This window comes from Prunus avium, chromosome 3 (genome assembly GCF_965620075.1).
Source record: "Prunus avium chromosome 3, drPruAviu1.hap1.1, whole genome shotgun sequence".
Taxonomy (NCBI): domain Eukaryota; kingdom Viridiplantae; phylum Streptophyta; class Magnoliopsida; order Rosales; family Rosaceae; genus Prunus; species Prunus avium.
Window position 1 is genome coordinate 39348822 of NC_142286.1, and position 24426 is coordinate 39373247.

Sequence of the window (24426 nt, forward strand, 5' to 3'; positions counted from 1 at the left end):
TGATTGTTTCCCTCCTTGGCGGATCCCACATGAAAAAAAGCCCACATGATCCCAATCAAAACTAACATTACTATATTCACCCGAAGATATCAATCAGGAAATAAAAGATGGCAATTGCAGTGCAGGCCATATAAGTTGAACCTTCGAACATCAGCACTATGAGCCAGTTTGGTACAGCACTGCCTCCAAAGCTATCATATAACCATATTTTGATCTTGCCATCCACTGATGTTGAAAAGACAACTGAGGCATGAAGCATGAAAAAAAGTGTTGTATAGTATATTGCAGGAACCGGAAAGTAAATCAGATGATTCAAAACATAAACATCACCAGAACCACAACATCAATACCCAAAGTGGTCTTTACATGGACATTTTCTTTGGTATGAGGACAGACAGAATAGACAGAATAGACAGAATAGACAGGAGCTTCATGACCTTCAAAAGAAACAGTCTTTGGCCACAAAATACATCCCAAACCTTAAACATACATTAATGAAACCAACCTTGACGGTCTTGTCATCAGCACAAGTTATGACCAAAAGTTGGTCGTGAGGGGAAAAGAATGCCAAAATCATTTACACTTCCCAAGTGAGCATCAATCTACGTAAGAAAAATGATGGGTTAGATTTATAGGTCACATACTCAAAAGTTGCAGTTTCCTTGAGAATTTATGTGTTCTTTTTCATAACTTACTTCCAATTGTTGTTGCCTCCATTATAAGAATATAATTGCACAATGCACTTTGCATATGCAACCCCTCTTCAATAAAGAACACGACGGCAGTGAATATGAACTACAAGAAATGAAAATCAGCAACTCCATACCATTTAAGTATGAGAACATTCTCACCAAATATAGAACCATCAGGACTCTATCGGATACGATTAACAGATACATATGAATCTTTGACCAGAGCTTCCTGAAATAATTGACATTGGTTCAAATTTCGGATCATATCAGTAAGGTTGAAAGAGTAGTGCATAATCCAGAAGTAGACGCACCTTTAAGGCCATCGAGCCTGCATCAAGATTCCAGACTCTAAAATTTCTTGAAAGCAACTTTTCCCCTGAACTAACATCACATAGTCCTATGTCTCCAACACAGGTTCCAACTGAAGAATCACATTAGCAGGATTCATGAGTGAACTATCAAAAGTAGTTACTGCACACGATCATCCTAAAAAGACAGGAAATTTATAAACGATGGGAGAGAAAAAAAGAAAAAAAAGAACATAGTTTCTCATTACTTAACATAGAAGAAGAGTCTGCCAAGTGGGATGAAAATCCATGCTCACTGGAGATGAGCCCTCATTTAGTGTCAGGGCAACAGTAGCGGGCAAACCATTGGGTATGGCAACCGCAGACATGTGACTTTGGCTAGGATCAGTGACAGTTGATTTTACCTAAACAAATGAAAGAAAACCAAGGTCAAGAAACACAAGTTCTATAATTATGTAATTCTGTACATATATTTGATTCAGATTACCTCATCCAAAATCAGAAAGAACATTTTTATGGACAAGCATGGATAGTCAATAACCTCTATAGCTGTAGCCACAAAACTTTAATCAAAAGTTAATAATAACAACTATGCAATGTGTAAAATGACAACACACTTGAAACATAAATTAGAGGGTACCAGTACCCAACAACATCACTTGAAGAACTAAAATAAAATACCTGGGCTCTTTGCAGCATTGAGAGATACTGCTCCCGGAGAGAGCGCATCTTGTGTTACAGATAAATTTTTGGCTCAGTAGAAGCAGTTGGAAGTGGATTTAATGTTGCTTGTGAAGGCTAAATACATAAGGTTAGAGCAATCTTAGAAGATACCAGAAAGACTAAACAAAATCTTGTTTAAAAATAGAAAAAGAAAATCAGCTAGTATGGCTGATGAGCAGGAAACATTGGTTAATGAGGACCAATACGAAAAGAATTTCAGTTTACCAGAACATATCTTACTTGCAAACTGTTCCCAGTCGATAGAGACAAAGACAAACAGTCCTGCCATTCGCAAACATGATCAATGAAAAGGGTTTTAATAACTGGATTTGGACAAAAATCAGTAAGTGTAGACACCGAGCAGGATCATTGGTTAACGAGGACAAATACTTAGGAAAAATAAATTTATGTCACCAGAACATATCTTACTTAAAAATTGTTTTCAATTGGTGGAGGCAAACGAACATTTTCTTGTGGTTCACAAACATGATCAACGAAAAGAGTCTTAATGACTGGATTTTGACGAGGGTCTTTACACTGTTAATGCTGCCAATTCAAGCTGTCAAGTTAAACACACAAGTCAGTGTCTCTCCCAATTACAAAAAACAGAAAGTGACTAAATCTTTTACTAAATATGAGAATAACAAGTACTCTCTCTCTCTCTCTCTCTCTTTCTCTCTCTCTCACAAACGCACACTGGCATATGTATGAACATATGCAATCACAAAATCGAAAGGAAGACCAAAACTAGAGAGGAAGCATTACCTTTGGTTAATGAGTTCATGTAATCTATGACTTTTGATGCTAGGATATACTTCAGTTTGCCACGGAAAACCGGATTTGCCTCAATTATTTGCCTGAGTTCTTTCATCATATTCTTCCTCATAAACATTATATCTCCACACATAGAGAGTGCCTTATGATCCCTGTTGGATTGAACCCATACACATGTGATGCATTTCTTTGAACAGCTCCTGATTACCTTTGGCAAAAACTTTGAGATCCTTCATGAGGATATCTAATGCCTTGGCGCAACAATTGATGTCAAGAATGAACCAAAAACATGCAGAACATGGTATTTTTTTAGAGATTGTTTATGTATAGATTATAAGAAGCTTTTTAAAAAAAACGTCCCTGACGTTTGCGAAACTATCACATTGCATCCTTAAAGTTTTTTTGTATCACTCATGGTCTCTAACGTTAATATAGGTGCTCTTAAATAGTCCTTCTGTCAAAAAAACCGTTAAATCCAGGGGTATAATCGTCAAATCAATCCAAAATTATAAAATATATATATTTTTTTTATTTCCTTCCCTTCTCTCTCTCTTTTCTTCTTCTTCTTTCTCTCCGCCAGATATGGCCCCGTTCTTTTCTTCTCTTCTTCTCTCTCTCTCTCTTTCTCTTTTTTTTTCTTTCTTCTTTTTCTCCTTTTCTCTCTTTCCTCCTCTTTTCTTCTTCTTTTCCTTCGCTGTTTCTTTTTTCTCTCTTTCTTCCTCATTCCTTCTTTGTTCCTCATTTCTTCTTCCTTTCCTGCCCACGGCCGTTTTTTTTTTTTTTCTCCTTTTCTTATTCTTTTCTTCTTCCTTTCCTTCCCCACCCACTCCTCCTTCCTTCCATGGCATGAATCCCATACACCCACCGATCTCTTTCCTTCCCCTAAAGATACTGGCGATCACTAATTTCTAATAAGGTCCAAATCAACTCAAACTTCATCGAATTAAGAACACAATAATTTCTGGAAGGGATAACATAACCATCTTTCATTCCCTCATCTGTTGGAATGAGTCGGGTCCAAAACTCGAAGAATAAGAATGCAGATGAAAGCATGATTTTATCAAAAGTCAAAGAAACAAAACAGAAAACATAATTATCCCAACATTGTTTTCTCCTCCATCTGACAAAAATGGTTCCCAATAATTGCTTGCATTCCCACATCTTCCGTACTCTTTACCTGTCTTAGTGGTTTTCTTGCTTTCTGTCTTACCAATTTGTGGAGTCTAATCAAATTGGGGAGGGTGGGATATCAAGGGGTAGTTCCAGCTTGAATCGTGCCCCACCCAATAAGACGCCAATGCTTCTCAACTCGCCGACTGAGCACAATTTTCTCTCCTCTGCTGGTGCAAACTGGAGAGGTGAGTTGCAGCTTTGCGAAGGACCACGCGAAGGAAAAGAAGAAGAAAAGAGGAGGAAAGACAGAGAGAAAAGGAGAAAAAGAAGAAGAAAAAAAAAGAGAAACAGAGAGAGAAGAACAGAAGAACAGAACGGGGAAGGAAATTAAAAAAAATATATTTTATAATTTTGGATTGATTTGACGATTATACCCCTGGATTTAACAGGTTTTTTTGACAGAATGACTATTTAAGAGCACCTATATTAACGTTAGGGACCATGAGTGATACAAAAAAACTTTAAGGATGCAATGTGATAGCTTCGCAAACGTCAAGGACGTTTTGTGATGTTCTCATTTGTCAATGGCCTCAAGGAAATTTTGCTTTCTGATCTGGAAATAGATCTTCGTCGAGTAGCGATTGTTATTTCTATTTCATATAGACATATTGGAAACATCAAATCAGGTTAAGAGGAAAAATGGATCTTCGTCATAGACATATTGACATATTGGTTATTTAAGGGGTATAGCCGAGCGGTTATACTTTTTAAATATATTATTTAAGGGGTACAGCCGCGCGGCCATACTCTTTAAATATATTATTTCAAGAGTACAGCCGGTCGGCTATACTATTTACAAAATAAAATAAAAAGAACCCGCCTAGCCCGCCTAGGCGGCCGATTTTTGGAAAACTGGAATGGCGTTTTTTTTTTCAGATTTCTTTTTTCCTGGCCGGTCTGGAATCTCTGCAAATACATCAAGCTAGGGTTTTAGCGACTCACGTTTATCAACAACGTAAAGGTTAGCTCTTCCCAACAATTCACTCTTTTTTTTTCTGTGCATTCTTTAAGCTGTGGCTTAGAGTGCATTCGTTTGAAATTTCTCAAATTGTCAATAGCTCTGAACAAGTAGTCGAGTTGAGGCTTTGGACAGGATGGGAATGCATTTAATAGAAACTGGAAATCCAGATGCATTCAAACAGTATCTGTCGGAGTTTGATAACACCATTCATTTGTGGGCGACACCCAATTAGCGTCTTTCTGCATGTAAGTTCCTTCAGTATTGCCTGAAGTGTCTGAAAAGGAAGAAGTTCAAATATTTTTCCTTAAATTTGGCAAAGAAATTTCTACATATTATAACTGATCATGTGAGAATATGACACCCTAGGATGAAACAGGGTAAAGGCCTGAAGCTTCAAAGGCTATAGGTCAGTGAAAAGCATTACACTACTGTGTCTGGATTGTGGAGACAAATTTCAGGCATTTGCTAACAAACATGCGAAGCCCACAAGGGAGAAATTGATGCAACCAAAACCCTCATATATTGCATACAATACAAGTACATGATGATGACAGAACTAATGATCTTTGCAGTGGTTAAGAGCATTTACGTCTGCACTCGAACTCATCCCTCCAATATATATATCTTTTGCATACAATACAAGTACACGATGATGATGACACGGAACTAATGATCTTTACAGTTGATGGTTTTTGTTTTGCTTTTTTTATTCATTACACTTGTATAATTTATGCAAAGATTAATTGGGCTTTGGCTTTATTCTCTTGGCTCTTGAATACAAGAAGACTCCAGCAAGAGCCAGACCAGTCCCTGCAATGCAATGGAAGCCAAGCCAGTCATTATATTGATTAGAACAGAAATTAATCTTAAGCAGGCAAGTAATGTATTGATAATTAAGGAAAGTGTGACTGACCGAGAGAATTTATGGGTGAGACGGGTATTTGGAAGAAGATGACTGAGGAGACAATCACCACCACACGCTTCACACAGTTCCCTACTGCGTGAGTCACCGGCGATACCATCTCCAGTATCTTATAAGACACCTGCTTTGTTTTCCCCACAAAACACATGAATTACATACAAATAATTAAGCAATCACAAGTCACAACAAACAAACTCTCTGAAAAAGTGTCACCTGCTGATAAGTATGGAAGCAGAACCCAGCCAGAAGTGATCTCACGCATAACTCTCTGATATTCAATCCTTGGCTTGCCTGAAATTAAATTAATAAACAACATTCTTACAATAAAATATAAGAATTAATGCTTCATGCTTCATGCAGGGAAGCTGTTTTGCTTATTTAGAACTAATGGTACTAGTAAGTAAGAACTACTCACAGCTGAATGCAGGTATGCAGGAGTAAATTTAACGCCTTCCAACAGAATCGCTGAAGGAACCAACAGGATGAAGGAAATGATAGTTATCACTGAGAAGAGATTGATATTGTCCAAAGATTCCTGAATTAGGAATCAAAATTCCACCTCATAAATTATTATATCATCTTCCATACGACCATATATAACATAATAATGGCATTAGCTGGTGGAGCCATGTTTGGTTTCAAAGCATTCTGTGAATGAAAACAAAGAAATCCACATCAGCTGGTGGTTACTAATTTTACCTCTTTCTTAACCATGAGCTTCTTGCTGAGTACATTACGCGATTGGTTAGTAAGATTAGAGGCCATTGCGCTGCCGAAACCAATCCTGTTTCAGAAATGGAATAATTGTTAAAGCACTTGTAAGAAAAAGCCAATGCAATGCAAGGATGTGCTTGTAAGGGAACTTTTTGTTACCAATTAAAAGAGGCCTCGGTGAAGGATGCCAATGCCACTCCACCTACAATTGGCACAAGAGAAGAAACCACCCAGACAGTCGGCCTCTGTGTGCACAGAGCAATCAGCAATCAGCATGATCAATAAACTGAAAGTCAAATAACTTCTTCACATCAACAACACTGCTTTTCGCTGATTGCGGGGACAAAAACTTGGAGAACAAAAACCCCTACCTCTGCAAGTAAGAGGGCAGAGAACAGGACCGTGAAGAAGGGCTCCATGGCTTTGATTGTGTGAGTGAAGGAAACGGCAACTCTCCCAATACTGATGTTGGTCAATAGGTTGCCCATTGTGTGTGCCACAGCCAGCGGTACAATTGCTCCAAGCTGCGATCCAAGTCAATTAATAAGCAAAAGGAACAAAATTATGTAAATCATGCAACAAATTTAAGCAGAAGTAAACAAACAAACAAACACATGGCTCATCTCATGGATGAACAAATTTTATTTTGTGGCAAGAGGGAAGCAATAAGTTGGTACCTGTGAGCGAGTGAAGTTTGGCCTGGGGTAGAGGTTAAAACCCCACATCAACAAAATCATCAGAGTCCCGCAGCCAAACTGAAACGCTGTAACCGTTGCTGGAAACGGATAGACTTTCAGAACCTATGAACAAGCTCTGGCCTTTAAGTTCTAGCTTTCTTATTTAGGCCAAAATCAATGATCATCTTACACCATGCTTTTTAAACAAGAAAAAGCAATTCAGAAATGAGAGAACAGATATATAAAGGTAGAGCAATGAGCAATGAACCTGTTTGTTGTAGATGTTGAAGTAAATATTCAAAAGGTACCAAATTCCAAACAAAGCACCAAGCTGCAAAGTCTTAACCATCCCCCTCGGATTCGAAGCATCTTCAGCACTCTCAGGAGCAGCCCTTACCTTCAAATTATCATATCTTCGACTCGAGAAAAGGAAGGAAGCAGAGATTTTATTGAAGCTCGGAAAAGAAGAAGATGAAGAAGAAAATGTGTAAAAAAGTGTTTGCCATGAGAGCCTACGGACACAAGTGAGATTGTCAAGTTGTATCAAAGACGTTGAGGCCGAAAGTTGAGAGGGTTTAGGGATAGAGTTTCGACTCGGAGGTTTGAGAAATGAGGTGGAAGGTGACAGAGCAAGCGCAGTGCCCTGCATCATCTTAGTTTGTGGGATTGGAAAGCAAGCAAGAGAGGGAGAACTTAAGTGTTTAAACGTTGCATGAATACAAAACTGAAAGATGACTGCGTTTCTTTCCGGTTTCGTGTTAATTAATTTTTGGATTGTGGTTGCTTAATCCGACTGTAAACTTGAATAACACAATTTGATAAAAAAAAAAAAAAAAAAAAAACACAAGCGCTTGGTTTTGGCCCAGAACGAGTGAAATTAGTCGTTGCAGGGTTTTGTAAGCTAGCACTGCGTGGTGTTAAGCAAGCAGTGGAATGAATGGATGGCATGGATCTCAGCATCCTGTGTACAAAATTCGCTGAGACAAACATGTGGCCTCAAGCGCTTATATTTTGAGGCTGATTTGGTATTTTTTTGGTTTTCTTTTATCGTTTACCGTTTATTTTTCAAAATAATTGATGACTAAGATATTGAACCAAAGGCCACTGGTCTAAAGAAGACAATGATACTTGAGAAAGGGACAGAACAGAATGGACCTACGTTTCGGTCTAAGATACTGAGTTTTACTACAAATAAATAATTCAGCGATTGGCACATCATAGTGATTACTTGGACTTTAGTTCACAGGGGATGGAAAGAAATCAGAAGTTAAATGGAGAGAATGTTCAAACTAAATAGCAGCTCAAGAAAACTACTACGCATAATAAAATATTTTGGAGAATTCTTTTCTCGGCTCTGAATGCTTGGCATTTCACCTTGTGAAATTTTTGCTTAGTAGCCGTCTAATGTGATTTCACTCAAAACTTTCTAGTTAAAAAGAATTCCCCTTACAAAAACAGCAGAAACAACAGAACCTTATCCCAACTATTTGGGGGTATTCCCCTCACATAAGATGGGAAATGAACCGGACTCAAGAATCATACTCTAAATCTCATATATAGATTTAAAATGCATACTTTATGAGAGGCATTTAAGTCTTGCAAATGTCAAATAGCCAGTGTGACCTTTGGCCTCGCTGCACGGCCTAGCCATGACTGTGGGAGGACCAGTAGATTCTTGCACATTGCTTCCTTCATTTGATCGCTGCCGCCTTTTGCGTGGAAGAGATCCAAGAGAACCAGCTTCGTCCCCCTGGAAGTCATCCAATTTCCCTTCTCGAACTTCATATGTCCGAAGGAGTATCTCAAATGTCCTTATATCTAGACACAAGCAGAAGATACAGATCTTAGACGTAAAAAATAGACTTACATGCTCCATTAGGGAAGAAATTTAATAATAAAAAATATAAGAGAAAACACTTGGAAGAAGCAAAGTAAGTCCAAAAGAACACGCAATACGAAGCACAAAGGAGATAGCTGGATCAAAGCCTACCTGTAAAGCTTGATCTCATAGTCTCTGACGTTCGTTCCACCTGCTCAATACATGGGGAGAAGGAGCATAATATCCCATCTTGTTTCAGCATTTTCCCAGCTGATGGGATGGCCAACCAGGGTTGGGGTAGGTCCAGGAAGACAGAATCTGCCATCCCAGAAAGTTCATCTGGAAATCCTTCACCCTGAATATCTCTAACTCCTACAGTGACCAAGTTGCTTAATCCCGTCTTCTCAAAATCCTCCCTATAAAAGTAAAAGATCATGTGAGCCTTTCAATAATGATAACCTTCTCAACAGAGGAAATAGTTTAATCTTAGTACGGAAGCCTGGTTTTGCACAGAAAGTAAGCCACTGGTTTAAGTTTCTTCAATTTTAATTTGAGTAGACTGAGTTTATGTGCGGCTAAAACAACATGACGAAAAGTAAATCTAATTTGTAGATATTCTGAACTCAAAGTTTGCATGTTTCGGAAGGCAAAGCCAACACAAATCTAATTTGTACATGGAAGGAGATACCAATGCATGGAAACCAATTAACATTACAATAATAAGGAACAAGGAAAAAAGTGATCTCCACTTCTTACCTAGCAGAGACCGCCCTTTGCTCATGGAAATCAAATGTATAGACATGTCCTTTAGGAGCTACAGCCCTTGCAAGTGATGTAGTTAAAGATCCACTTCCAGTCCCTGACTCAAGAACCAAACAGCCAGGAACTATTTCCAAGAACATGATTACAAAGCTAATGTCCGCAATATAGAGAATCTGAGTCCTGTGGCTTAGAACCAAAGTCCAAAGTTCAGGAGTAGGAGCTAACAAGTAAACAAATCCACCCTTGTTGCTGAAAACCTTGGAACCAAATTGCTTTCCTACCCAGTCTGAATGTTTAAACACGCCAAACCGATTTTCGAGTACAGAACCATCACATACTTTAATAGCTTTCATGTTGTCATACCTCTCATAGACAATTACCAAATCTCCATCACGAATACAGCGAGTAAAAGACAACTTCTTTGTTGAATCAATGGGCAACATCCTCAACCCTGAAGTTGTTAATATGGATTTGAGTTTAACATTCATGGAAGTTGAGCATTTAGCATTATAACAAAAGCAAATAGTTTGTAGTCGACAAGTTTCGTTTGTTCATCAATGTTGTAACAGTTAATTGTTCTCACTAAAAGGGAAACCTGAGTGTGTTAGCACATAACTAAAAGGGCACTCCTTTAACAAAAATATAAAAGGAGGAACAAACAAACAAACCAGTTATCAATTTATCACCTGATAAGATTATCAAAAAGAGATAATAACAAAGCAGTTGAAGTAAAATTACAAAGTGCTTACTTCTGCAATCCACCAGATGTTGATACCCAACCCCTCAGAAAAAGAAGAGCCGAAGAAGGAGGACTGGGTAACTGGGTTCACGTGGAGAGCTGAAGAAGAAGAGGAGAAAGAAGCATACAATCAAACAAAACAAACTGATTCGGTGTTTCAGCTTCACAGTTTCACACTGAACAAGAGCCGAAGAAAAAGAAAAAGAAGGGGGAGGGGAGGGAGGGGAAGGCTGGATCGTAGGTTTAAGGAGCACTGGAGGTTTGGGCCTTCCGATTGGGGTTTTGAGTAGGTGAACAAAAAGGGTCTTCGTCTGGGCTTGACGGTAGCTATCAGCCCATGAAATTAATAGGTTTCAGCCCATATGGCCCTTCTTTCATGGACATGGTAGCTCTGTGTTTTGGAGGGTAATCTCTGCACTTTCCCTGTTTTTTTTCCTACTAGTATCAAATCAAAGATCGGAGAACCGAGTTGAAACCAACCGCTCTCTAATGGATTGAGCCAAATGAGTTATCCACAAACCTGAACTTTAGCAGAGTATATATACAAGGAGCTGGCCAAAAGGGTCTCTCTTTCACACTTTACCATTAGCAGAGAACCATTCTTCAAATTTTGGGTCCGTTTGGTTGCTGAGGAATTGAAAGAGGAGTAAAATAGATTTAGCTGTCCTGAGAATCTTAGCCTTCTCTTAGCAACGAAACGACCCAAATTGGGTTATTGGAAGGAACTTCCCTTGGTGTCGTCGCCGTTGATTAGTCCGTCTCACAATCAGGTATGCTGCGTGTTTATATTTACTGTTTCAACCACAAAGAAAGTTACGAGTAACATCGTCATTGCTCTGTCAGGATGCAGCTAGAGTTTACGGCTGATACTACTAACCTGAGCTATTGGTTGAACTGGAGAGTCTTGCTATGTGCAATTTGGTTATTCACACCGATTGTTATAGCATTATTAATGATATGGAAATATGATGCTTCATGCCATTTGAAATCTGACAGGAGAGAAACTCAGCAGGATGCAAATCAGGATTTATGCGGTGATAAAGCGTGGAAACCGTGCCTCAAAGAAATTCACCCAATTTGGTTGCTGATTTATCGAGTAACTGCATTCTCTCTGCTTTTGGCAACACTGATTGCCAGAGTTGTTATCAGTGGAGGTGGCATATTTTACTACTATACTCAGTAAGCCTCGTCTTATGTTTGGGCTCATCTAGTTCTATGCTTTGAATTCTGGGGTTATCTATAGATCCTGCAAAACCCAAAAACATAAAAACTGAACCAGCTTTCCAACTTAATTCGTTTCTTTCTAGTTATGAAGTGTGTTTATTTTTTTATGGTACTTCCAAATTCCTTGAGCAAAAAGTTTCTGTCAGGTATAGCTCGAAAGCCGACATATATTCGATTCGATACTTGCACCTCCCCCAAATCACGAGGGCCAACAACGGCACGCGACCTCCGCCTCCCGCCTTATCTCCATTGACAAGGTTCCCGCCGGCGAAGGAGCCTTCTTCGACAGCTAATCTAAAACTTTACCTAAACTCTACTCCAATAGTAACCTTCTCTCTTTCTCTCTCGTCCATCGAGTCTACAAGGTGTTTTATTGTTTGTCTCTGAGAGATTGGGTAACGTATTTGCTTGTCTAAATCTTTTTGACGTTTATCGGCATTGCACATTCACTCTATATCACAGACTTAGAAAGTTGTAGTTTGCTTCATGCGCCATAATTGTTAGATGTGCTGTCAAAAACCTCTGCTTCTGCCTTTTTGTTTGTCATTTTGAGCATGAATCTATGAACTGTCTCTTTTTTGTATAGTGAAATTGATGGTAGTTGTTACAGATGGTTCCATTTTGCTACTGAAATGTGATTATTTGCTGAAAAACTAGGACATGGGAACTCGGAGTACGTTATGGAGTTTTGCCAACAAGTTTTTCACATGTGGGGTCATAGGTGTCTATGTTTCAGATCGATTTGTGGGTGTTGCTCCGGTGTGCGGTTCCTCTATGTCGCCTACGTTAAATCCTGGAACTACTTCTTTAATGGGCTTGCCAATTGGTTTGTATATTTAGAGATATCTCAAACAAATTGTTGTTCTATGCATTGCGATGGTGCTTATTTAGTGGTGTGGTTGCAGATGACTATGTTTTGGTGGAGAAACGGTGTCTTCAAAACTACAAGTTTTCACATGGTGACGTGGTTGTTTTCAGGTAATTTTTGCCCCCAATGCAGATCGAATACCATTTATGCCTGGTGAATTATAAGAAGCAATTAGGCTTGTTGGAACCTTTTGCAGTTCCCCAAGCAATCACAAGGAGAGGCACATAAAGAGAATAACTTTATTACCTGGTGAGTGGATTGGAACTCGTCATTCCTATGATGTGCTGAAAATTCCAGAAGGACATTGTTGGGTTGAGGGAGACAACTCATCTTCTAGCTTGGATTCAAGATCATTTGGCCCAGTAAGTTTCCCTTTTGTGCACTAACAACAAGTAATTTAATGATATCATAACTTATCATTATGATCATCATTATCGATTGTGTCGCTGAGGATGTGGAACCATACACTAACTACTAGGTATTTGAATTTTCTTAGTTTATGTCAAATAACTCTGCTTGTGTATGTATTATTCAGAAAATTTATAATGTGGAGTAGGAAGTAAATTGTTTTTCTATTACTTTAACTTCTGGCTCCAAAATGAGATTATTTGTACATGATAAAATTCAAATGCTATATAGATAATTAGTTTGGTATGGCACAAAAGTTGTCATTTTGAAAAAAAGTTGGCAACTCGAGCTTATGCTAGCTGCTTTTGTTGTCATTTGGAAACATCTGTAGAATCTAAGTAATGTTTGAAGTACTCTGGGCTTTTCTTTAGAAGTTTCTTTTGAACATTCTTAACTTTACGTATTTGATAGTAAGCATGCAGCTTGTGCTGGTGACTTAGCTAAATGCATCAGATCATATTGCAAATGCGGCTAACTTAGGCTGTCTTCTATATTTCCGACACTTTGGCTAAGTTAGACAAGCTGTTTGTTGGCAGATTCCTCTGGGTCTAGTTCAAGGAAGGGTTACCCACATTGCGTGGCCTCCTCAGAGAATTGGTGCTATTGAGAAAAGAACACCCCAACACACAATTTCTTCTTCATAGTTGGACATCACTTGCGAATCCCATTTTTTCAAGGGGAAAACATACTTCTTTGTAGACTCCTTATATTTTTTACCATATGTCATAGCAGCACCTTCTGATTGGATTTTGTTTGTCAAGGAAAATCAAATTATGGATCTTGCAACTTCTGACTCTCCTAGAGGTGCATTCATCAGTTCTTCATTATCGCATGTAACTAGCAACAGAGTTCCAGGATAATCAAGTTTCTTTGTTTTAGCTCTATTATGGTTTTAAATTTTAGTTATTTTTATGTGCTGAACCTTTGCCTATTGATCATGAAACTAACAAGAATGTACTTTGTGATTCAAGAGACGCACACAATTCACTATGAGCTATTTTTATGTCACTTGCTTTTGGCCAATGGAAAGAGAGAAGGGAACAAAAAAAGTTGTCATGGCTAGTTGGATTGGATGTATAACAAACAATCTCAGGCTGGTTAATGGCTTACATGAAATCAGGGAAGAAAAAATAAAAGATAAGGCTTCCCAAACATATGAAAATGTGAGTCAATAGAGATGTCTTCTTAATGGCATAGAGCCTCTCCTCTCCTATCGAAATGGGTTTCTTTGCTTGGTCTAGTCAGTAATGTGAAACGTTTATTGTGTCCTTTGGCACCTTCTTGGAATTAGTCTCATGTCCGCTCATGGCATGTCCATAGCTAAAAAGAATGAGTCATCTCTTGGAATATACTCAATTGAACCTTGGGTTATTCTTCGCACTGTCTCTTCGCTTTTACAGCTAGAAGTTTTCATAAAAAAGAAAAAGAAGCTCCAATGTTACCAGGATGTAATGTTTTCTGGATGCTGGACAGGTGGACTTTTACCTTGCTTACCATTTATTTTGGGGTATGCTTGCTTTCTGATCTTCGTTTTGCCTTTTACTGAATCACCTCAATTAATTTGGTGGCATATCCAATGTCTATGTATTTCATAATCGTATGATGCGATCATTTCCACACTACAGAAACTCCCAGTTTATCTGTGTTCTCAGATCTCTGTAGACTATGCTCAGAACTTCTTTCCTCTTTTGCCTCTCTTTTTGTAGTGTGGATCTCTTCTCTCCATTTCTGGATGTTGGTGGTACAATAAAATCAGCAGCATGGGTACGAATACCAGGAGAAAGACTCAAATCCTGAAGAGGAAAGTTGTCTTCACCTAGCAGCAGCCAAATGCAGTTATGTCTTTGAAGCTATGTTCCAGGTCCCTTTTTCCCAGAATGATTGATGAATGCAATAGCTTTGTTAATAAACTCATTATGTCTGTCTGGCAAGCTTGCTTTGTTAATGAACTCAATTGAAATCTATTCAGATGAATGCTGGGGCAGTGATGCTTACTGATTGCGTTTATTGGATCGTTATATTTCCGTTTCTCACCATCAAAGATTACAATCTGAATTTTGTAAGTAGCACATACAAATTTATTGGATCGTTATTAGGCACCGAAAAGATATGGTCATGGATTATACATTTGTAAGAACATAGACATTGTTTAGATCAAATATAGTTGATTCATCTGAACCGTTGATAAGTATGTCTTATTTTCCTATCTAGCTTAAGGTTTATACTTCTTGTTTATGTTCCCTTTTATGTCAGATGACCGTGAACATGCACACAATCAATGCTGTTTTACTCCTTGGCGACGCAATGTTGAATTGCTTGGTATGTTCACATTTTTTTCTCTCCCTCACTTTAAACTCATACAACATATGTCTAGCTTCTTTCATGCTTAACTTTTTCAACTTTTGCAGCGACTCCCCTTTGTTCGGATATCTTTATTTATTTTATGGACAGATGCTTTCGTCATTTTCCAGTGGACCATTCATGCTTTTGTATCAGTATGGTAATTTTGGTTATCCTTTTGTACATGCATGAGAAGAACTTGCATGTCACGGGCACATGGATAGTATTGCTATTCATGTCCAATTATGCTTCATCATGTGATTGGTTGGGAATAGCAAAACAATGCTATCCCCGTGATATACGAGTTTCTCTCATACATCAATATCTATGAACATGCTAATTTCATTATTTTTTAAAAATAAAATAGAAAGTCATTGCTCACTTTGTTGCAGGTGGCCATATCCATTTCTTGACTTATCATCACCATATGCCCCGCTGTGGTATGTTTGTTATCTATCTCTCTACCCATTCCGACATTATTCCCCATTACATTAGGACTTAATTGCATGTTTAGTAGTGTATTAATGCATTTCATTTTGTGATACTGAATTGCAGGTACTTACTGATGGCATTGACTCATATCCCATGCTACGCTATATTTGCCCTAATTGTGGGATTAAAACATCACCTCTTGTCAAAATGGTTTCCCCAGTCTTACCAGTGCTAGCTAAGAGAGATGAACCAAAGAACCACGTACTTAATTCGATTTCTTTCTATTTTTCTTTTAAATTACTTTATATTAATCTAATTTACAGTAAGGGGGTTTCGAGCTTTGAGTAATGAGTGCAAGGAGGTGGGCTTGCTGCCCTTGCCCACGTCTGCACTTATTATACACCATCCTTAAATTCAATCTAAACATCACCATAATATCAGGATAATGAATCTAAACCAACGAATATATCCTGGGATTATATATTCACAATCAAGAAAATTCAAAGACGCGCATATATCCAAATCGAAACATCAAATTACCAAGCACTTTCAAGTTGAATGTGCGTTTTGATCTGAAAAAGGTGTAACAGATCAAACAGAAGCACATAACTGAAATTATTCTACTTTACTAATCATTCATCCAATTAGCCAACTCCTGCTTTAAGCAGAAGTTTTGGCAACAGCTCCAGCTTGAGATAACAGAGGCACCAGTTTTCCTTCCTTGTGCAAGGCCGTTGTTGCTGCAGAACAACATCATCAAATATACATTAACCAATGAGATAAAAAGACTTATAATAATGTGGAAGGAAGACACACAATTAAACCTAATAAATTAATAGCCATGGTCAAGGGATTTTAAAATCTTACTGTCACATCCACCAATGTGGTTTCCACCAATGAACACATTGGGCACAGTCCGCTGGCCAGACCACTCACCCAGTGCTGATTGTATCTGAGCTCCATCACCTTCGAATGCCCAAACAAAACCACCATTTATAAATAATAAAAAACTCAAATAAAGCACATACTTGAAACAAGTCCTAAACACTTCATAACATCAAAACTAATTCCTAACTACTTGACCTAATCACCAAATTTCAAGTTTTAACATGTCCAATCCAATCCAAGCATCAAAAGTGGGTGGTTTTTTCTCTTTGAGTTTTGTTTTCAATATTTAAATGTAATTAGCAACACACACAAAAAGAACCCATGATCAAATAAACAATGATACAAAAAATTCTAGCTTTTGCTTGGGACATGTTTATATACTCAATTCCAAACAACCAAACAAGGAGGGCTAGATAAGATGTAGAATTATATACATACATATATATTTAAAAAATTAAATTTTAAAAAAAAAAAGATTGAAAGGAGAAATTGAAACTGACTCTCAGTGTCCAGCTCAATGGCCTTGAAGTTAGCTCCCAATTGAGTCAAGAGCTGCTTCACGCTCACGCAGTAGGGGCAATACGTCTTGCTGCAATTGCAAATTAATTACACATCCATAGCCTTTCTTAATTCGCCTTCTTAAAACAATAAACACACGCATAACAATTTATCAAAGTTCGATAAAAAGAACCTGAACACGACGACAGAATTGGACGACACGATCTCCTTCGCCTTTGTCAATGCCATAGCTCTCTCTCTCTTTTTGCAACCCTAAATTCCAAAATCCTCGCAATCTTCTTCTTAAGATTAGAGAGCGTTTCGGAAGATGCAGAGCGTCAGAGCGGTATATGTAGTGGGCCGCAGTCTGTAGATGATAGACAACCGACCTTCCACGAATGCAGTCTTTGATTTTACATTTGCTTCTTCTTGTGGGCCTTAATGGGCTTTTTCTTTTCTTCTCTTCTTTAACCACCAATGATTTGTGGTCGACATATACAAACCTCGTTCGTAACGCCTGACGTTGGTTGGCGTCCAAGATCACCAAGTCTCACCTTATATCACTCTACGACGTCATAACGTTCGTCAATGGCATTACCATGTCGACGAAGTTCCGTAATTAAAAATCCAAATGTCTTTATCTCTACCAGTAGCTGTTCAAAAGAGAAGATTAGAGAGAAGGTGCTAGCATTTCCCCAAGTTTTATTGAATTTTCAATAGAAGATTATGTGCAAATGGTGATCATGACGACATTAATAGCAAATTCACAAACATCGTCTGAACGAAGAAATCTTGAGTTTAATTGAAATATATAAACACAAGATTGAACGAATGAAAATTGGTGGTGAAAAAGTAAATGTGCTTATTGGCCTTGACAATGGCTACATTTATAGAAGGATTTATAATTCTAGTTTTTACCTCCAGGGAAAAACCCCCGATCTCTAACTGAATCGCTAATTTTTTAAAATAAAAACAGATACACAAATTCCCACTGAAAAACTTTTCCAACATGACCATCTTATAGATTAGCATCGATACAGTTAAACCACAGCAGGTTCCAGAAGCTTTTGCTCAACATTATTTGCAACAGCGTCAATAAATTCTTCGGTGTTCAAATAGAACTCCCTCGATACCCTGCATGAAACATAAGCTTCTTAGTTTAGTACCCCCAAGAACCATCCCCTCTGGCTAAGTTAGTCACCTCCATCAGATGCACACAGACGAACGAAAATTAAATTGACCATTTTGAAAGATAATGCGGATGGTCCCAAACAGCGAATTCAAGGAAGAAAAGCCAATTTATGCCGTTGCTTGGGACTGTGCACACCCCAACTACCTCGTTAAACAGAGCCAAGAATCTACTTACTTGGAACCATGGGTCAAAATGGCAAGATCCTTGGTCATTTTTCCTGCCTCCACTGTCCCAATGCATGCAGCCTCCAACTTTCGAACAAAATCCAGCAACCTATCATTTTTATCTAATTTGGCCCTGGAAACAGTAAAGATTTTTCAGTTTATCTGATGCAAAAAGAAAAAATGCAAGCCAAAATGATTTATCTAATAGTTCAATCTTGAATGGTTACTGTTACACAAGGCAGATTGCCACTATAAAGCCAGTTGTCACACTTCATTAACACAGTACCTGTGCTCTAAGCCTCGTGTCCATGCAAATATTGAAGCAATGCTGTTTGTACTGGTTTCTTGTCCATTTTGATGTAACCGAAAATGACGAGTTACTGTCCCATGAGCTGCTTCAGCTTCTATTGTCTTCCCATCTGAGGAGAACTGCACAGACTGTGGTTAGAGTTTGTGGCATAGAAATGATGAAAGTTATTGTTTGATGCATACCAACACAGAAGCCATGAGGCCCAAAGAGCCAAATCCTGCAAAACAAAACAAAAAACAGAACAAATTATTGAACTCTAGATCGAGAGAGAGAGAGCGAGAGCGAGAGAGAGAGAGAGAGCGAGAGCGAGAGAGAGAGAGAGAGAGAGAGAGAGGGAGAGAGAGAGAGAGTTCAAAAGCACCTTGAGCAAGCAAATCACTCTGGACATCTCCATCATAATTTTTGCAAGCCCAAACATAACCACCCTCACTTTTGAGTGCATAAGCCACCATATCATCTATTAGCCGATGTTCATACCTAAATGCCAATAAAATCTTCAATTAATTATTTCAATATATGCCATGCAACAATGCATGATTCCATATTTACCATAGACAATACATACCATATAGAGTTTTCTTCAAACTTCTGCTTCCACTTCTCGTCATAAACCTCCTCAAATATGTCCTTAAACCTGTGGCAGTCCTAGAACTCAACATTTCGTATATTTTTTCTTTAAAAAAATTAGGCTAAATTATACTTTTGGTCCATAAAGTTTAAGTCTGGTTCCGCTTTAGTCCCATTAGTTTAAGTTCAACATATTTACCTTATAATTTTCTAACGCTTTAATTGTGGTCCAAATTTTCATTTCAGTCACAGTGGTTGACAGAAAACATGAACGTTTGCTTTAGATTTGTCAAGGCAGAAAGAGCAATGTGATAGCAATGTAGAAACAAGCCATGATGAAGGGCAAATTCATCATGTTTTGATAATTTCTGTCTACCACTGATATAGCTATAATTTTTCAGGCCTCGTTGAAAATGTTAGCAAACTATAAGGATAAATTCACTGAAAGTAACTACAAGGACTAAATAGAATCAAGCCTAAACTACAGGACAACGTACTTAAAGAAAAAAAGAAAGAAGAATTGAAAATTGAATTATTCCAACAAAAGTAAATTTACCTGCCATCATATTTCTTAAGAATTGTGTTTTTGGTGCTCAAGTATAGTGGCCACTTCTTGGAAAATGCGAACGACATTGACGAGTCAGCAAAAGCTCGAATAGACTAACAGATTATACAAGAGTTCGTTAGCAGAGTTGATCAACACAGTTGCCCACAAAGGTATGGTGTGTCCAAAATGTGGTAAGGCAAACCTCATCAACGTTATACATAGAAAGGGCCACACCAGGCCCTTTGAAATCATAAACATCAAGTTCCACAGGGGCATCCCCTCCTTCTGGGACTGAGCAACAGAGACAGATAGATGTCAAAACCCATGTTTAATAGGAAATTACTACACCAGCTCAATCATATGACCATGAAATCAACTTACCAAAAACCATTTTAAGCTTTCCCGGCCCTTTAATAACTGTATCAGTGGCTCGATATTGATCACCAAAGGCATGCCTACCAATACATATGGGTTTTTTCCAACCTGAGAATTCGACAAGTATTGAGCAGTTCCAACAATATATTACTAACTTTGAGGATTATAAAAGAGTCCAAACTATTACCAGGAACTATTCTAGGGATGTTTCTGCATAGGATAGGTTCACGGAAAACAGTACCTACAAGATCAAGCATAAAAATTTATATTTTATTATAAATTGTTTGAAAAATATTAGGGAAAGAGAAGCCTCATAAGAAAGTCAAACTAGGCTATGTACATAGACAGGTCATTTTAATGGTTAACCATATTTAAAAGAAAAATGAACAAGATAAAACAAGTATCAAGCAACTGGAATGAATCTGGGACACTTAAATAAGAAAACTGCTTCTTCACAAAATCTGTGCACAACAAAGCTTAATGAGCTGTTGCAAAGAGACTACTGTAAACTTGCATTTACAGTAGCTACTATCAGAAACCACTCCAAGAACTCCACTGCAAGAACTCTTGGTCACATATTAACTATGATACTTGATGTTTAAACCCAAAAGAAAGACCAACTTTCCAACAGTGAGGTATGCCAACTAAATTATTTGTAAAACTATTATTGAAATGAATGAGTAAGTAACAAAACTAAGAGCATTAGAATTCTGGTTTGAATTCAAAGGAGAAAAATTTATTAGATACAAACCGTTTAGAATGTTTCTAATTGTGCCATTGGGACTCCTCCACATTGATTTCAGCCCAAACTCCTTCACTCTGGTCTCATCTGCGAAGTATGAGAACCTGAAATTAGATGAAACAGAACTACTATTTCCATAAGATAACAGTTAAAATGTCCTGGCAGAACAGAGAGATCATCTGTTTGCATATCTTTTGGAAAGGGTTTGAGCATATTGAAGTTTTGAACACAGCCACAATGTCCCTTGGAAAGGGTTCAAGTTCATCACGGTAATATAGACAAACACAGAATTAAGGAAAAAAAAAGACAACTAACCAGGAGTTATTGTAGCACATTTCACGGCAACATTGTACCTGAAGAGCAAAAACGTTTAAATAAAACAAATACGAGAAGCAAATTGCTAATCATTCATTAATCCCTTGAATTCGGAAAATTAAAATTAAAGTGAATCAAACTACTTACTTAAGAGCGGCTTCGGCACTCTCCACTGTAACTCGGTCATCAGTAGCATCACGGTTCAAAATCCCTAAATCATAATACTTTATATCCAAATCCAGATAGGGAAAGATAAGCTGCAATCGCATATGACGGAAAAAACCCCATTAAATTAAATCAAATTCCACAATAAAGCATTAGTAAAGTGAAATTCACATTGAAATGAATCTTCAGACTTTATCTTTAATCGTTTTCCATATGATCCTCGTCATTTCATCACCTAATTGGACAAATAATACAATAATCAATACGGTAGATAAGCACAGCAACAATTAAGTTCACAGAAAACGAAACTGCATCATCCGACAAATTATGCTCCGTTTGGTAGCTGTGAAAACAGAGTTATTAAAAAGATTGAAAAAAAAATCATTATCTGAAATCTTATCATCCTGACGACTCAACTTAACTTCATTCAACTACTTCGCATTGATATAAGTTTTCGCATAAATCGAAACCAACATTCGTATTTTTCCTGTGCTTTCTCATAAACCAAGCAGAGCATCGCTAAATAATAAAGCACTATGGTTGTAGCATTTAGGGAACTGACCGTCCATTTCAACAATAGGATTCTGAATCCGAATTTTATCGAAGCCGGGGGGCGAAGCGTAGCATCGCAACGAAGTGTGACTAAAGCGAACGGAGAACGAAACACGGTTCCCGACAGCCACTCCATTGAAGAGTCTCGGGGACGAGGAGAAGGACAAGCTAGGGTTTCTCATGGCTACAGAGGACGAAGCTGACGACGATATCATCGCAGCGCGCGACATGGCGCTCAATTGCAGTCTCGCTCTTAGCATTCAATATATATTTATATGAGTTTGCGTTACGAGTTGCGACTGCTAGATGCTTTGCTCGAACTCCAGAATTTGATCTTAGGCTGTGTTTGTCTCTATAGAAATGAGCTCAGCACTAGTGCTCTACTTTTTTTTTTTACCGTTTTCATTTGATCGGCAGGGAGGGGTGTTGAGTCTTTGAGTAATTACATCGGACGGACGAGAATATTGAGACGATGATTCGGTGTGAGCGTCAGCATCTGCCTGACGGGCTGGCGGGTTGGCGTCGTGGTCCCAGGTCTAAAAGGCCCATCATTAAGCCTTGGGCTCGACAATCACTAGACCCGCAAAGACCATCCCGATGCCTGACTTGCTATTTTTTTATTTTTACTATAACAATGTGATATTCTAAATTATCCTAATTTATAAAGAAATTTTTGAACTCGGGGTGTAAAGCCATATGCACACTACTGACGCTAATTGGCCTAACCCGCGTCTGCATGTATAATTTGCAAGATGTAACCTTCTCGCTAATTGGCCTAACTCGCATTTACATGCATGATTTGCAAGATACAATCTTTAAATTTGGGCTAATTCTATAAATAAATAAAAAATCGATTATTAAGTATAAACAATATATTTTTTAGGTTTCTCTCGTCTTTAAGAAATGTTGAAACTATATATGAGATTTTGAAATTTCACATATATATATAAGTTGGGTATTGTATTTTGGGAACGTGAAAATATTGATTTTGCATTCTTTCAAATTGAAGTGTAATTTTTCAATAATAGCTCGGTTTTCAAAATCTTATATATCTATGGAATATTTTCTTCCCCTTTTTCTGAATAAAAGAAGGCAGTCTAGTGACATGTCTCTTTACAGTCCCACCAACTGTATCTGTCTCAGTTGATTTGATAATCCTTCCACCCATCTATAAGTACGCCTGAGAAGGAGAGAGAGAGAGAGAGAGAGAGAGGGAGAGAGGGAGAGATATTTATGAAGTGTGGTGTAATCCATAATTTGCATTCACCATTCGTGTGAAGCAGCAGCACAAAACTAGAGTGTAGCTTAAGCGAAAAATATGAGGTACAACAAATCAAAAATTGCAATTTTGATCGTGTTTGTGCTATTATTGGAAGGGGTGTTAATGGAACATGTTAGAACCAAATCCAAGTTGAAGCAATATTCTTCAAGGCCAAGCTCATCATCAGGGAGTGTTTTCTTCAAGATATGGAACTTCAACTACAGAAGCAGCAACCAGAATAGCTCTGGGAATAGAAGAAACTTAAAGTTGAAGCACAGAAGATTTAGCAACCATGGCTTCTTCAGATCACTCCCAGCTGCTGATGAAGAACAGAAGAGAATCACACCAAATGGTGCAAACCCACTCCACAACAGGTGAAGGTGAGCTCACTCAAGGCCCCAGCTGGGCCTTGACTTGAACAGCAGCATGCTTGCTCAGTTTTCATGCGTGAAAGCTCCTTCAGCTTCTGCAGCTATGATCATTCTTATATATGTCTAACTTTCTAGCAATAACTTGTTTTGTTCCATTCCAATTGTACTCTCTCTGTTTATATTTATTTTACTTCCAAGTTCTGTTCTTTTAATAATTACAGTTCATTTCTAATTTGACTGAGAAATATGACATACGTAGATGCTATGAGAATTTCTTTTATTTTATTTTATTTTAGTTTCCTTTCCTTTTTGGACCTGTTCTTGGATTCTGGCCTTCATTCTTGGCAGAGAAAGGACCAAAGGAAACAATAAATGAATGGAAGCATTGCATTTACATGAACAAAAGAAATGTTTCTAGTAAGTAATCAATCTTTTTGTGTTGTTGCATAAAGATCAAAGCCCCACCACTGGCTCTGTGGCAAAACTGAAAAGTTGGAAAAAAAAAATGCTGCAAAAATAAAAGAAAAAGGAAGAGTGAGTTGTCACAAACAACCCTTTGATTGAGATGGAAATTTGATTAGAGAAACCTTTAGAAATCAGAGAAAAGGACATAAAATTAAACAAGAAGATGCCAAGAAAAAGGTCCTTTGGTTGGTCTGACTGTTCACTGGCAAAACAACAAATCCAACCTCTCTTTTGCTGCATTTAAAAATGTGTGTGAGGTGAAAGCAGCAGCAGCAAAGGAGATATCCTTTTCCCAACTGTGGATATATATATTTACTATCTCTCTGTAGCCGCCAGCGGAGAGGGACAGTGACACTACCCCACAAAATTGTAATAATACAAACAAAGACAGACATTCTCTTGGGCTCGTGAGTTTGCAAAAACCCAGCAAACCAGAGAAACCCAGTTATCATAGAAAAAGACTCAACAACAAAAATGG

At 38.0% G+C, this 24426-nt stretch overlaps 4 protein-coding genes and 1 pseudogene across 5 annotated transcripts; 1 reads left to right on the top strand and 4 right to left on the bottom strand.

The window, feature by feature from the left end:
* Positions 1 to 5223: 5223 nt before the first annotated feature.
* LOC110748668 (phosphoenolpyruvate/phosphate translocator 2, chloroplastic-like) lies at positions 5224 to 7820 on the bottom strand. The gene is made up of 9 exons (XM_021948621.2): positions 7213 to 7820; positions 6945 to 7067; positions 6639 to 6791; positions 6427 to 6512; positions 6253 to 6337; positions 5969 to 6088; positions 5767 to 5844; positions 5545 to 5674; positions 5224 to 5441 (listed from the first exon to the last, which is right to left on the bottom strand). Exons 1-9 carry the CDS (start codon positions 7594 to 7596, stop codon positions 5371 to 5373), a joined length of 1230 nt encoding a protein of 409 aa, XP_021804313.2. The 5' UTR covers positions 7597 to 7820; the 3' UTR covers positions 5224 to 5370.
* Positions 7821 to 8218: 398 nt separating this feature from the next.
* Positions 8219 to 10464, bottom strand: LOC110762477 (S-adenosyl-L-methionine-dependent methyltransferases superfamily protein). The gene is made up of 4 exons (XM_021965159.2): positions 10275 to 10464; positions 9520 to 9976; positions 8935 to 9179; positions 8219 to 8762 (listed from the first exon to the last, which is right to left on the bottom strand). Exons 2-4 carry the CDS (start codon positions 9966 to 9968, stop codon positions 8521 to 8523), a joined length of 936 nt encoding a protein of 311 aa, XP_021820851.1. The 5' UTR covers positions 9969 to 9976; positions 10275 to 10464; the 3' UTR covers positions 8219 to 8520.
* Positions 10465 to 10893: 429 nt separating this feature from the next.
* LOC110762209 (uncharacterized) lies at positions 10894 to 15878 on the top strand (annotated as a pseudogene). The gene is made up of 9 exons (XR_015834607.1): positions 10894 to 11034; positions 11108 to 11443; positions 14238 to 14271; positions 14471 to 14625; positions 14734 to 14823; positions 15018 to 15083; positions 15173 to 15264; positions 15497 to 15544; positions 15660 to 15878. The product of XR_015834607.1 is annotated as an uncharacterized LOC110762209 (transcript).
* Positions 15879 to 15988: 110 nt separating this feature from the next.
* LOC110762577 (glutaredoxin-C2) lies at positions 15989 to 17298 on the bottom strand. Its single transcript, XM_021965251.2, has 4 exons — positions 17116 to 17298; positions 16925 to 17013; positions 16404 to 16502; positions 15989 to 16276 (listed from the first exon to the last, which is right to left on the bottom strand). Exons 1-4 carry the CDS (start codon positions 17169 to 17171, stop codon positions 16197 to 16199), a joined length of 324 nt encoding a protein of 107 aa, XP_021820943.1. The 5' UTR covers positions 17172 to 17298; the 3' UTR covers positions 15989 to 16196.
* Positions 17299 to 17700: 402 nt separating this feature from the next.
* LOC110762040 (Isocitrate/isopropylmalate dehydrogenase family protein) lies at positions 17701 to 22241 on the bottom strand. Its single transcript, XM_021964667.2, has 15 exons — positions 21862 to 22241; positions 21491 to 21534; positions 21282 to 21391; positions 21135 to 21172; positions 20829 to 20906; positions 20265 to 20318; positions 20084 to 20185; positions 19905 to 19993; positions 19712 to 19815; positions 19154 to 19222; positions 18950 to 19065; positions 18771 to 18805; positions 18565 to 18707; positions 18289 to 18411; positions 17701 to 18056 (listed from the first exon to the last, which is right to left on the bottom strand). The coding sequence occupies exons 1-15, from the start codon at positions 22109 to 22111 to the stop codon at positions 17963 to 17965; spliced, it is 1449 nt and encodes a 482-aa protein (XP_021820359.1). The 5' UTR covers positions 22112 to 22241; the 3' UTR covers positions 17701 to 17962.
* Positions 22242 to 24426: the final 2185 nt, after the last annotated feature.